This window comes from Hippocampus guttulatus, chromosome 3 (assembly GCF_054856545.1).
Source record: "Hippocampus guttulatus isolate MCC_2025c chromosome 3, RoL_Hgut_1.0, whole genome shotgun sequence".
Lineage (NCBI taxonomy): Eukaryota > Metazoa > Chordata > Actinopteri > Syngnathiformes > Syngnathidae > Hippocampus > Hippocampus guttulatus.
The window spans coordinates 12232050-12246714 of NC_141263.1; the positions used below are offsets into that span (position 1 = coordinate 12232050).

At 42.0% G+C, this 14665-nt stretch overlaps 1 protein-coding gene and 1 long non-coding RNA gene across 2 annotated transcripts; one reads left to right on the top strand and one right to left on the bottom strand.

Moving 5' to 3' along the window:
• Positions 1-572: 572 nt before the first annotated feature.
• fgf7 (fibroblast growth factor 7) lies at positions 573-8529 on the top strand. The gene is made up of 4 exons (XM_086106786.1): positions 573-703; positions 899-1489; positions 7098-7204; positions 7290-8529. The coding sequence occupies exons 2-4, from the start codon at positions 1204-1206 to the stop codon at positions 7503-7505; spliced, it is 609 nt and encodes a 202-aa protein (XP_085962912.1). The 5' UTR covers positions 573-703; positions 899-1203; the 3' UTR covers positions 7506-8529.
• A 1174-nt stretch (positions 8530-9703) lies between these two features.
• LOC147207513 (uncharacterized) lies at positions 9704-11399 on the bottom strand. The gene is made up of 3 exons (XR_015100534.1): positions 10820-11399; positions 10653-10709; positions 9704-9966 (listed from the first exon to the last, which is right to left on the bottom strand). It is a non-coding gene; the product is annotated as an uncharacterized LOC147207513 (long non-coding RNA).
• Positions 11400-14665: the final 3266 nt, after the last annotated feature.

Below are 14665 nucleotides of genomic sequence, written 5' to 3' on the forward strand. Positions count from 1 at the left end.
ATTGTGACGTTAAATACGAACGACCCCGGACACACAGATGAAGACTGAGCAGTTATGTCTTCTATTTTCTCCTCTTGGATGGATACCTGCCAGCCATAATTTGTTTCTCCCCACTACCACACACAATAAGAAGGGCTCGCCAGAGCTCTTCTTTGAAGGGGCTTCATGTCAATCACTAAATCCTTTCCAGGAATGGGGTTCAACGAAGAAAACCAACAGTCAGTGTGGCATTTAAAATGATAGGTAAGATGCCCCAACAGTCTTATCATATTGCAGCAAATACAGCAGAAATAGAAGTCCCTGTGCATGCAGTACTTGAAAGGCAAAATGTTTCAGAGGTTGTATAGTGAGCGTACAAACACACACCTGTGAGAGGCTGCTCTTGAGTTTATAGCTCCCTCTCACGTCCTGAGTGTGAGAAACAGCGGGAGGCAAGCGGAGGGTGTTGCTCGACTGCATCACAGCCACGGACAGCTGACTGGTTGGGATCTAATTGCTCTGAAGTGAGGTCAGTGGGAGGCATTTATCTCAGAGACAGTGGAGGTTCCACACCACACGTACAGTCTCTCTGCCAGTAGCGGGCAGGCGTCCATTGGAATAGACACAAGCTCTCAACTCACTGCACTGCTGGACTTATTTTAGGTGTTACCATCCAAATTCGTGCTGAGAGGGAATTCAGCTCTGGCAAGTCCTTGCATCACATGTAAGTCATTACATTTTTCCGTCAGTGACATATTTTCTCACATGTCAGCACATGCCTGTCAAATTATACCCAAACATAGCTATTTGACAAGAAATACTACACCGTGTGCTACTTCAGAAAATTGTATTCGAAGGAATATACTGTATATAGGATTCCGTAGCATTTCCAGACATGTGTTCTGTTGTCCTTTGATAGATTTATGGTCTCGGGGGATGGAGAAGACAAAGTGTGGCGTCACTGAAGACGACAAATTGCGATAAGACATCACATCCCATTTCCTTCAGAGTATTCTCCGACTTCTTTCAACTCCAACCAACTTTGGGAACTCTTTCCTCCACAACGAGCCTGACTCCCGCAGGGACTCCCTCTTGCAAGAACACGGACCCTGAGTTCACAGCTGGTGTGACAAGAGTTCAAGTGCTTGGGGCTGAGGGATAGCGCCCAGATCTCATCTCCTGTTTCACTATGTTGTTCATCGATCCTCACTGCATTGTATTATAATGCGCAAATGGATGCTGCCATGGAACCTTCCAAATCTTTTCTCGGGACTCTACCTGCACGCCATCTTCCTATTGGGCAGTGTGCGTGTGGTCTTCGGTGACTGCACTCCGGCGCAACTCACTGCCATCATGAACTGCTCGAGACACGAGCGTCACAGCAGGAATTATGACTACATGGAGGGAGGAGATGTGCGGATCCGACAGTTGTTCAGTCGCACCCAGTGGTTCCTGACAATTGATGATGAAGGCAACATCAATGGGACTCAGGACCTAACCAACTGTTACAGTAAGACGACTGTTTTGTCACTTTTAAAAAATCTCAAGGAGCACGATGTCAACCACCTGCGTTCTTGTATGTTAATGCTACTGGGCACTGAAAAACACATTCTAAATACCAACCTTGAATCGAGTTATGCTGAACAGCGATATTAAGATAACGCAGTCCAACTTGGGCTGTCCCCAAGACAGCATGACACAAATATCTATTGACATTACGTTTGCTGAGTTCATATGACAGATAAGAGGTTGATTTCAGAAAACGTTGTCTTCTTGGAGAGGTTTACATGTTGAATGTTTACAATGTGTACGTGCTAATGTACATGTAATCGCTCACGATACTGCAGTGATGTCAGAATGTCCAAACAAGTTGCTGTGGCTTTCACAGGCTTCTGACTGGCGGCATTGCCGCCATCATCTGCACATTTTGTTCAAAAGGGAAATTGTGTGTGGACATACAGTGCTTAAAACAAATGATTAGATCAGTTCTCGTCAAAAATAATAACAGACCGTTTAACAATACCCAGTATGATGATGCATGACTCAGGAATTTGAGTGAGCGTGTGACATTTTACCAGTTTAAACTGAAATGAGTCATTTCAAACTAAACTGACTGAATAAGAGTTTTTAATTTACTGGGCTTCTCCGAGAAGTTCGACATTTGTCTGCTCAGGATCCTCAACTACTCTTCATCGTGAAGAAATAATTATGTGCTTCACAATCCTTTTTTTTTCGGAAACGGTATGTTTTAAAATTCAGATATAACAACAAAACGCATTCGAAATGTCATTTTGGTGATCGAGCTTCAACGTACTGGTGTTTTAACTATGACAGAAACAGAAATAAATATTACGAATGTCGTTAATTTGCGGCAGCTGTGGTGTGAACTCTGCATGGGGTGGCAGTCGCATACATTTCTGAAGCACTGTTTGTCCTTTATCATAGAACAACAGATAATCTATGGAGACAGGTGAGCTGTAACTTTTCTGAGGTCAAACTTGTTACTTTAAAGATAGAGATCATTCAGCTCCAATCACTTAACGAAGCAGAAAATGGTTCGAGCTGGCAGCAACGTTGCTCAACATTCCTTCTTTAATTTTGTAAATGCCACAAGTTAATACGCAGGAAGATGAATGCAAGTGATATCTTACTTTAACAGTCAGTGCTGTTTATCTCTGCCAAGTGGGATTAATATGAGTGAAGTGGGTGAAAAAAAGTTTTCTCGAGTTGTCGTGTGCTCATGTAGCCAGAGTGACAGCGGTAAAACCCGGCAGGTGGTGTTGGTGGCATGTCTGTCAAACCATAACAAGACTGTCAAAGGCTGCCTGACAAGTGGGTGTGAACACGCACTCACACACTCACCCCTGCACATTTGTTCTGCCTGAGTTACTCTCCCCAAAACATACTGTGATGAGAGGAGGATTTCAATAAATTACAGGCACCAAAACTGACCTAAAATAACCTCCGGACAGGACATTTCACCATGATTACCAAAATGATTTCCGTCATCTCTATCTGCGGTGGCTACAAAGCAGACTATGTGCCATCTAAAAATAAAAAATAAAAAGAAAAAAGTTGTCCGGTTATTGGTGAGTGAAGAGTTCTGAATGTCAGTCAGAAATTGTATTCTGAAGATCATATTCAAGAGCTACAAGAAAAGAAAATGGTAAAGATGTTCAATGGTTGGCAACAAAGATAGTAACATTGATTCAGCCTGTGGAGGCTGACAAATGCACGCAAACGCGGAGATATTTAACGCAAAAGCCTTTGATTCAACCACCAGTGTACAGTACCCTTTTCTATATCATTCTAAACTACAGTAAAGGCATTTTTTTCAAAAAAAATAAAGAAAGAAAGAAACCACAAAGTAAAACTGAGACTACCACTCTTGGAAATTCCGACATTCCCGACTGGAAGCATGCCTGTGGTACGTGTTTTACAACTTTTTTGACATTTCAAAAAGCACTGATTGTTACCCGAGAGGCAATTTTGCTCTTTGCTGTCTATTTTTGGTATTTATGGAAAAATACAGCCGCACTGCAGCAATCAATATAAACAAATGTACATAGACAGTAATCTCTCTCTCTCACACACTCTCTCTCTCTCTCTCTCTCTCTCCATGTATATGACACCCTTTGACACTTGGTCATGTCATTTCCCAGGCTACTTTGGTTTTTATCATTTTAAATTTGGTTTGCATATTCCAAAAAACAAAAACCAAAAAGTAGTGGAACAAATAAGATGGTTTCAATTTGAGCAAGCTTGGCAACGGTGATTGTCTGCACTTGGACATTAATGTGAAATTCCAGGGGCAGTGCAGCAAATATGATGGTGATTGCAAGAATTAAAATAATAATTTTAAAAAAGCATCCAATCCATTGTCAGGTTGATTAAAACCAAATGGAACCACGGCAGTTCAAAAAGAAAACCCTCCATGTTATGTGTTATTTAGTTTGTGGGGAGAGAGAAGAATGGCAACTTATACCTGGTGTCAGGGGCAACTACATATGTAATGCATATTGAAATATGGACTATGTTGGCAGTTAATCATGTCGTTTCAGGATGGGGGAGACTACAGCGAATGAATAAAGACCATGCAAACAAATTCAATTTTAACATAGTGTTGCAGCAAATCCATTCCAATTGCCATTTGAAAATTGAATTTTAGATCTTTTTTTTAATAAGAACACAAGACCAAGTCCTTTAAATTCAAGACAAATGTGAACAGTACCAGCGTTGAAATGTGCGCAGGATACTGTACAAGTTTTCCATCTTTGTACAGTAGACCAAACAACTCTTCAACCGTCTCATATATCAGTGGAAGAGCACTTTCATGCTCTGAGAGACATGATGCTTTTGCACGATACAAATAAACACAGTGAAGCTATCCCGCTTGTCCTCGTTAGGGTCAAGTATAGTTTGCGCTAATAAATTAATCAAAAATTCTAAACTTAAAAGTGTGTGAAAGGTCTACAAATAGAGAGGTAGAACTTTGGGACGGCCGACATGATATGTCGCAGCTCAGCAGGCACCCAAGGGGTAGCAATGGTGAGTCCGAGAGTGCTGAGCATAAACAACATTCCAAGATTGGGATCCTCTCATCTGTTTGTGATCTAGCAAGTGAGATTGGCACCGCATGCTCAATGTCAGTGTGGAAAACAGTTCTAATAGAGGTCTTCCCTCTTTCCTCCAATGGTCAGGTGCCAAGAGTTTGGACGTGTCATATCAAATGGTGGTGGGAAAAGAAATGCTTTGTGTCATGTGTATGATGTATTGCTGCCACACAGATGTTGCTAGTATGTTTTTCTAAAATAATAAAGTTTCAAATTGACTATTTTATATTGTTGTGCATGCACATTAGGGACAGGTGAGGTAAGCCTGTAACCTGATAACATGATCAGCTGTGCAATGTCAAAACCGCTCTCCCTGAAAGGGTTAAATATGCTTTTATTCTACTTCAAAATTTCCAAACAATCGAAATTCACATATAGGCTAATCTTCGATTTTGGGTTCATATTTATACATTGCAGTACTCACAACAAAAAAAAGAAAAAGGGATATTTGGCTTTCACGTGAAATTTATGGAAAATGTAAAAACTTCACGCTACCGTGATGTCTTCATGAAAGTAGGACATATATTTTGCTGCTGTGAATTGGGAATTTCTCCATTGCGAGACTAATAAAGGTTTTCTTATCTTATCTTATTGTAAGTTGAAGGATGCACTGGCGATTTCTTCATCTCAAAGAATTAATTGAAACACAAGTTAACAGAGGTGGTGGGTCCACCAAAATCGAAAAAGTGTCATCAGCTCAATGACTCGTCATGTGCCCTTGAGCACCAATTACAGCTTGACGACAACGTCTCATGCTGTTCACAAGACGACTTCTTGTCTGCTGATGCGTGGCATTCCTCTCTTCTTGAAGGGCAGCCCTTCCATTCCGTACCATTCACAAAGTGTGGGACAGTTTTGTACCGGCTGGACACACCTACCCACACTGTAACACCGCCACCACCAAAAGCTCGTTTGGTGACAACAGTGGCCAATGCATAGCGCGCTCCTTGACATCTCCGAGATCGTTGGCGGCCGTCATTTCTGCTCAACATGAAGCGACTTTCATCAGAGAACATCGCTGAGGCTCACTGGTCCCTCGTCTGGCGTAAATGCTCCCTGGTCCACGCAATACAATGTCACCTGTGCCTGGTGGTATAGTGCAGGTACCCTTGCGGGTCATCTAACACACAGACCACACTGATGTAAACGGTTTCAAATGGCCTAATGTGACGCTTGGGTGCCTCTAACCTTCCTTAAATGTCCCTGGAATTGAGTGGCTGTCATCCGGTTTCTCTGGGCATTGTTCACAACGTAGCGGTCATCAGCATGAGATGTGGCCAAAGGACGTCCACTTCTACATCTTTCTGTGACTCTTCCAGTCTCTCGGTATCTCTGTTAGAAACTGCTGATACTCTGTTACACTATAAGCTCAGTGGCCACTTCCGTCTGAGAACATCCTGTTTGAAGCATCACACAGGTACTGTTGATCCATTGTTAGGTGTCGTCTTGGTTTCCTGATGTCAAAATATGAACAGCATGATAAGGACGACTGTTTAAACATCAGGTCTAATCCAACCAGGACATTTATTGGTCGATTGAAGGATCAAACAGCTGTTGTGAATTTTGCAGTTAAGCTCCTCTTTAGAGAACAGCAACTTGTGTACTGAAAACATTTAACAGTTGGACATGTGCATTCAAAAGCTTTGAAAAGGTCACATTAAGTTTACCTTTCAATGCATTTTAGGCTCGTCCTGAAATTTCACCCTAAAGCTTAATATCCCTAACTTCTTGTGAGTAGTGTACATCCGACTCCAGAGGGATCCGTGCCTCACCGCTCATGAACCTCACCACATTTCACTGACTTGCACAACAATAAATATTGTTACATTGATACCTCTATGACAGTATCAATCAAAACTGATCACTATTATCTTGGTAAAGGCAGAATTGTTGGTATAGCTCTAATCGGTTCCATATCCCTGTCCAGAAATTCATATTGTGTTCTGCGAGTGTACAACTATTTCGGTCTGAATATCATCAAAGCTGCAGTTTGGCTCGTTGTTCCACCTTACTTTCAAGTCCATCATGCTTCGCTTTAATACTGAGCAAACATTAATGGTACTGCTGTCAACAAAGCCCCCGGGTGTACTGCATACAAATACGCTGACATTCATCACTCGCTGTTTACATGAAAACACAAACCGCTCTTGCAATGCATCTATGCGCGTACTCTCGGTTTTCAAGCGCAGGCTTTGACTATCGCGTGCAAGGCTCACACAGGCAGGTCATTTTCTCAGTCCCTGGGGGAACGAGCCCTAATCTGTCTCCCATATGTGCTACGGCATATAAATTGGGGCTTGTGCAAGGGCCAGGCAGGTCAACTAACAAGTTTGAATGAAGCCAGAGAGGCCACTTTCTCATTACCCACAGAAACTTCCGCCTCGTTCTGTTAATGAAGACAAATGGCGGGGGGCGGGGGGTGGGGGGTGGGGGGGATTCTGGAGTGAAGGCTGGATGTCAACAGCATCTTACCTGTTCTGTTCTACGTCTTTACTTGTCTGATAGGCATCCTTGAGATCAGGACAGTGTCTGAGGGGGGCATACTGGCTATCAAAGGCATAAAGAGTCAGCATTACATCTCCATGAACAAAGCTGGACAGCTGCAGGGAAAGGTAAATGTCAATGGCAAACCATACAATTGCTTATCACAACAACACGTGGCTGAGTTTAAGCTGCCCTTCTTGTGACCCTTTGCAGAGGACCTACACCGAAAACTGCAACTTCAAGGAGGTTTTCCTAGAAAACTACTTCAATGCTTACTCCTCGGCCAAGTGGACTAAAAATGGCAGAGAAATGTACATCGCGCTGTCTCAGAAGGGGCGGCCCATGCGAGGGAAGAAGACGAGGAGGGAGCACGTTGCGTCGCACTTCATCCCCATGAAATGCAGGGAGGAGGAGAGGAGGGCGGACTGAGACAGACCGCTATGTGTATGAATTCACTTAGCAAATATGTTAACGGACATATAAACTCATCACCAGCTACACACCACTTTCTGCAAGACTGTAATCAGCATTTGACAGTTTATAATTTGCAGTTTCAGCATTCCCTTGGCCGTGGCGCGCCGATGCCAATCGTGTTGCAAACGTTTTTCTCTCCCCAACAGCAGTTTGGCACCAATTTGAGAAGCTTTAAGGCCATCACCCTGCTCCGACATTTACAATTTACACCAGATCCGGTTTCAAGAAACCCGACATGAATTATGGAAATTAATACATGTCATTTGAGCAGGTGAATGATAAACTTAGAAAAACTGCACAACCTAAACTGTCAAATGCTGATGGCCTCATGTCTGGCTGAACGATACCTGAAACAAAATGGGAAAAGGGAAGGAAGTATAGAGTGACTTTTGGGTCATCCTGTATACGCCACTATAATACACAGCAAGGACAAGGGTCTTAAGAAACACCTCCTAATTAAATAATCAGCGGTTGGACTACACCCTGAGTTCCCCTGAATTTCCATTATTTCAGTTTACCAATACAGTATAGACAATTCTGTGTGTAACTGCTTGCAGAAAGCACTTTCTGGTCCACTAAGGCATGGTTGGATAAGTTTTGTGTCGGAGAACATTTGTCCAAAGCCACCAAACCCCTTTGGAATGACCCAACATGATGTGGACAGCCTTCTCAGACTGGGGATCAAATCTATATTTGCTCCTTTTTTCACCTCCTGTTAATTTATCCGTCCCTCCACGTTCTAATCCGCTTAACCTCACAAGAACCTATTCCAAGCTGTCTTTAGGTGGTAGGCGGGGTACACCCTGAACCAGTTGTCAGCCAATCGCAAGGCACACAGAGACGGCAACTATCCACTATTTGGCCATGTGATGGCCAAATAGTGAAAACAACAAACCAATACATTATAACATTTTGTCTACAGATGACGCTACTTGAAGACAAGCAAGTAGTTTGACTTGCGACACCAGCTTTTAAACCACTCTTCAATGTTATTGTTTTATTATTAAATATTATATTTCTTTATAAGAGTTTACCGTTTGTTTATTTTCCTCAAAGCAACGCGCACACACACACACACACACACACTTGAAACAGATGAACAAATAAAAGTGGTAATGAAACACATGGTAGAGTCCAAATTGTAACGTAACATTCAAATTTTGGGTCAAAGTCAAGACAATACCCGAATTAAACCAAATAAGTGAACAGTATGTTTATATTTGAAAAACAAGTTACTAATTCTCATTCCAGTTTGACACTGTCCTAACCTACAATACTTCGTCCAGGAGTGGAGAGACACTTTTACCAAATCTTCCAGTGGGCAAACTAGATTTCAATTTGAAAAGCAATTGATCCTGATTTCATTTGACATTATTAACACTTGTGAGTTCAATAATTTGGGACATTTTAATACCACCTGAAGGGTTGCTGTGTTTTTCAAGACATAATTGTCCTCCAAACAATTCGCGTGAATTCTTTCGTTTTGTCCAAAACTGTAAAACTGGTAGGATTAAGCAAAGGTGCAACTTAATTTGAAAGTGGCATGTAAAGATAGTTGATAGTAAACAAATCTTTTGTTATCTCCCGATTTCCAAAATTGGGTCTGTCAGCGAGTCGTAATTTTCTTGCACATCGGTGCAACTAATTTGCATGGGGTCACCACATCAAATTTGACAGTTAAGTGAGGCAATGTTCTGCCATTTCCAAGTGACAACCAAAATGCTATCACGTCAAACCCAGAAGGTAAGTGTAATTTGACGATGGGGCGATAAGTGCTGAGAGAAAAAGCTCCTGTAGGGCTTGCTTTTCTCTTGAGACTCTGGACTTAAGAACCAGCCACTTGCCCAGTTGTAACGTTAATCAAAGGCCACTGGCCCAATAGAACAGTCAAACGTTGAAAGCCCACTGAAACTTAAAGCAGCTGCATTCAATTTACAACAGGTAGTCTAATAAATATGTTAAGCATTGTGTATAAGAGCTTTTCACCTCTGAACATTTTTTTCGGTGGACATATTCACTGAAAATGGAGATATGAATAGTTGTTTGTAAAAACAGTCCAGATAGTATACAGTGGATCCCCAATCGCATGAGAAAGTGTGTGCATACTTTTGACTAGTAGACTTGAAATTTTAAATCGGTTTGAAGCTGATAAATTCACTGGTCTGTAAAATATATTTTATTATTTGCACACCATGATAAAATACAGAGCCAAACTCATATTTCTATTTCTTCGGCGCAACATATGTTTGTTATTATGCATACACGCTCTGCGGCCTGGTGGTCGACTGGTTCGCACGTCGGCCTCATTGTGCAGAGGTGCAGGGTTCAATTCCGGCTCCCGCCTTCCTGTGTGGAGTTTGTATGTTCTCCCCGTGCCTGAGTGGGTTTTCTCCGGGTACACCGGTTTCCTCCCATACTAAAAAAAACAACATTCATGGCAGGTTAATGGAGCACTCCAACTTGTCCCCAGGTGTGAGTGTAAGCGTGAATGGTTGTATGTCTATGTGTGCCCTGCGATGGGCCGGTTCACGGTATACCCCGCCTACTGCCCGAAGTCAGCTGGGATAGGCTCCAGCACGCCCTGCGACCCGTGTGAGGATAAAGCAGATCGGAAAATGGATGGGGCATTATACATTCTTAAGTATGCCCATGTCCATAAGTAACAAGATGTATGCTTTGTTATTTGATGATGTTAAAGAGAAAATGTTGATTCCCATCCAACCCCTTTTTATGATTCGATCACTTGTGTCCCTACAAAAATTAAATTCCCCTGGAGAGGTGAAAGAACTTTGACTCAGATTAGTCAAGATAATGCAACAGGTATGATGCCGCTGATGTTTAGATAACATTTCAGATGCTTAATTAGCAAAGAAACATTCGGGAAATATTTTTGCCTGTGGACAGACGACATGACCCAAAAAAGATTAATTGATAAACCAATTAGAGTACAATCTAAACATGTGACGTTTTAATGTAAATTTAATTCCATTGAGTTTCGACGACAGTGACCACAATATCAGACATACTAGCAGACTTCCCAAACTTTCCAGCCTCATTCATGCATGAACACACACACACACACACACACACACAGAGTTTTACCTCTGTAGGCTGGGTTCACATCTGGGCCCTTGTCAGATAAATTGGGAGAGCAAGCCCCTGAAATACATTTGACCCAAACAACATGTGAGCAAGGTAAAGCTGCATGCCAAGTCACGCAAAGTTAGTCTCAGCAGATAATTTGTAACATACTTAATGTGTAAACTCACTCCGCATTCAGGTTTGTGCGTTCCCAACGCACCCAAGGCTCCAGCGCCCGTGAGAGAGAACTGTCAGGAGAGAGCACGCAAAGTGGCATCAATTATACAAAAATTCAGATTCAGAAAACTTTATTTAATTGCAACACCTACACACGTACTTACTTCATTGGAACTGCGGCACACTTTTATCGAACAAAAGAGAGTCTCAATATTATCTACTCAATTTAAATAACAGCATAAATGCTGAAAAGGTCTAACCATACCCATAACAGGATAGCTATCAAATTGATGCTCAAAGTGTGGTATGGGCTGTCTCTATCCATCCATCCATTTTCTCATCCACTTATCCTCACAAGGATCGCGGGCGTGCTATCCTAGCTGTCTTCGGGCAGTAGGCGGGATACACCCTGAACTGGTTGCCAACCAATCACAGGGGCACACATAGACGAACAACCATCCGCTCTCACATTCATACCTATGGACACTTTTGACTAGTGTTCAATCAGCCTGCCATGCATGTTTTTGGAAAGTGGGAGGAAACCGACCCAGAGAAAACCCAATATTTTGGATACACTGATCATTTGTCAAATAGCTCTAAATATTTTGACAATCAACAAATTAATGATTTTCACTAAATATTTTGACAATCAACAATTAATGATTTTCTGACCGACTCGAACTTAAGATTGTCCACATCTTCGGAAATGCAGTCTCTCAAGATTAAATAAGATCCGTTCTGTGTAGTCCGCCATGAAAGCAGACTGATATCCTTTATGTGGAATGAAAAATAAAACATTTGCAAACATCTGTTTTTACTTTGGAAAGCAATGACCAACATTTTCTGACATGTCATTCACCAACGGGTAACTGAATGATAGTCACTTTCTGTCAATCTAAAATGATCGTCAGTAGCAGCCCTAATAATAGATAATAGTTGCAAACAATTTCAAAGAAAAGTTGTATAAAGTGCTTTGCTTTTTCTTTTTCTTTATGGCTCTTTTCCATGAGTCAGCCTATTTCAAGAAAACGTCTGCCATCACGCACAACTTGGTACGAGACCTCAAAATGCCTCACAAGGATTTGCTTGTTTGCTTTTTCTTTGGATTATTGTTTTGATTCATTTCACAAGAAGAATGAGTCTCAGGAACAGAGGTTAAATGAGTACAACTTACGCATCAACCTTACGTGACATTTCCTGCTATGAAACGCCGAGGGAGAGCTTTAGAGTGAGAATTGAAAAAAATAAAGTTGGAAAAATTAATGTGCCAAGCATTACGCCTTAGTATAGCTTATTGAAATTTAATCAGTTTTATTGTTCCTGTGGTTAGATTTCTTTTTGTTGAAATATTACCGCCCAAATTTAATAACGATTACATGAGTCTGGAACAGATGATCTCAATCTTTACTATTTCTCATGGGAAAAAAATGTTTCAAAATAAAAAGAAATCTGAGATCAACGATTGTCCTGCAAGTGTGTTTACATCAATAACGGTTCCACTGTGTTTGTATCCGTGTCTCTTGCATTGCCTTTGTGTTACCTGCAACAAAACAAATCAACTAAAGAATGCTTCTGCGGTTCAATTGGGTTTTGTGGTTATATAATAATGCTGGGGCAAAAACACATTATTTGTTCAAGTGTTTTGGGATCATTTGATATTCGTGTGGAGGCATAAATGCAGACAACCACATGTGGTCCATATTACAAACTGCATGTGCAGACATCGGCAGTCTGACAATACGAGCAGCACCTTTGGTAAAAGGCTGGAGGTGACGAGGTGGGGAATGAACCTGGTGGCTGGGGGCTTCTGAAAGTATTGGCGAGTGAAAATCACCTGAAAGAAAGGCCATTGGGTCTTGTGCGATATGGAGAGGCCCAATAGGAGAAAAGCGGGAGGGTCAACCGCCAAAAAACTTATTTTCCTTCAAAGAAATCGATAGTTATGCAACTCGCGGGATTCTGTGTCTACAAAACACCAAAGCAATGTGAAAGCAACACGCAACGCACCACAAAAATCACACGTTCGGCGACAGCAGACGACTGCCTCTTTGTGTGGGAAACCTTGAACTCTACGAGCAAGTCACGCAAGCATTTGCAATTGGTGAATTGTTGATATGGAGGATAACATGGCATCTGTGTAGGATGACTAGAATTACAGGAACCCAAAGAAGTGGGTTCGATTCGGGCTCCGGCCTCGCTGTGTAGAGTTTGCATGTTCTCCCCGGGCCTGCGTGGGTTTTCTCCAGGTACTCCGGTTTCCTCCCACATTCCAAAAACATGCATGGAAGGTTAATGGAACACTCTAAAATTTCCCTAGGTGTGACTGTGAGCGCGAATGGTTGTTTGTTACAAAGAGACCATCAAGTAAAAAAAATAACACTCTACATTGCCCTTCACAACTGAGTCGAGAACTACCTTATCAAATAGCTGAACCAAAAATGCGTCAGATTTCTGTTCCGCCAACAGCGCATCTCTAAAAAACGCTAACTGCTCCACCTGGAGTTTAACTGGCAACTCAAGATCTTAGACTTGGACTCACCTTCATTGTGGCTCGAAGCCGCTTGAGTGACTGCACAGCCAGGAAAAATCTCAAGAGACAAATCACGCAAATCTGGAGACAAATCCCTTGGGGGTGCTCAAGGCTGTCTCTAAAACTGATGTGGTTTCCCATGAGCCCACAACTTCGCCCCTGCTAGGTTATTTACCAAAATCATGTAAACCTCCCTCCCGTGGCAATTGAGATCGAACACCAACAGCCACATCCCCCTAGACCAGAGGTCCCCAAACTATGGCCCGCGGGCCGGATCTGGCCCGCCTCCACATTTGGTCCGGCCCCCCTGAACAATACCACAGAATCTTTTGATTTATTTTTCATCTATGTATATTATCATAAAATTTGGCTTTTGCAATAAAATATTCCTTAGTTATGAACTATTTTCATGATTAACTATTAGCTAGTAACAATTTCATAAACACATACAGTATAACGTGACATTTGTTCCATCCTTCTGCGGTCTGTGCCGTTATCTGGCAACCCCAGAAAAAAAATCCTAAACCCGTCCCTCTCAAAGAGAACGTAATCATGGCGAAAAGGTGGGGTAAGAGAAAAAAAATTATTCAGAATACAGGGAATTTAACCCAAAATGGAGAAACGATTTTTTTTTTCAATGCAAAGAAAAGATTGTCTGTCTCATCTGTCGGTGGCGGTATTCAAAGAATACAATCTGCGGAGACACTATGAATCCCGCCACAACAACAAGTACGATTTTTTGCATGGGCAAATGAGAGCAGACAAACTGTCAATGCTAAAAAGAGGAACGTTAGCTCAGCAAAATACATTTGTACGCCAAGCTCAGCTGAACCAGCCATCTGTTCGGGCTAGCTTTCGGTTTGCTCAACTGATAGCAGGCAGCGGTAAGGAGAGTTTGTCAAGAAATGCATGAATGCTGTCGCAGAGGTGGTGTGTCCCGAGAAGAAAGACGTCTTTAATACCGCGAGTGTATCAAAAAAAGTTATTTGATTTTGTGTGGGTTTCTGGTAAACAATACATTTTTACGTCTAGGTACTCTTGCAGTCACACTTTTGCTGTTACAAACTGACCATGGCCCCCCCATCAGAGAAGCGAAAAGTTATGTGGCCCTCACAGGAAAAAGTTTGGGGACCACTGCCCTAGACCAAACCACATCTTAGAGTGACTTTATATGAAGCAGAAGAAAATGGGACAAGAACCACACCACGAACCACAACACAGCTACCAGTATCTGACTGCTTTGAGAAAGGCAAAACAGATTCCAAAATGAGGAATCTACATCACCAATATCTCTCAAAATTCTACTTGGGAGTTTTTGGTCACCACC

Coding starts and splice junctions, on each gene's coding strand:
- fgf7 (XM_086106786.1), top strand. CDS start 1,204: ATGCGCAAATGGATGCTGCCATGGAACCTTCCAAATCTTTTCTCGGGA. Junction 1,490..7,097: donor GGACCTAACCAACTGTTACA/GTAAGACGACTG, acceptor CTTGTCTGATAG/GCATCCTTGAGATCAGGACA. Junction 7,205..7,289: donor CTGGACAGCTGCAGGGAAAG/GTAAATGTCAAT, acceptor GACCCTTTGCAG/AGGACCTACACCGAAAACTG.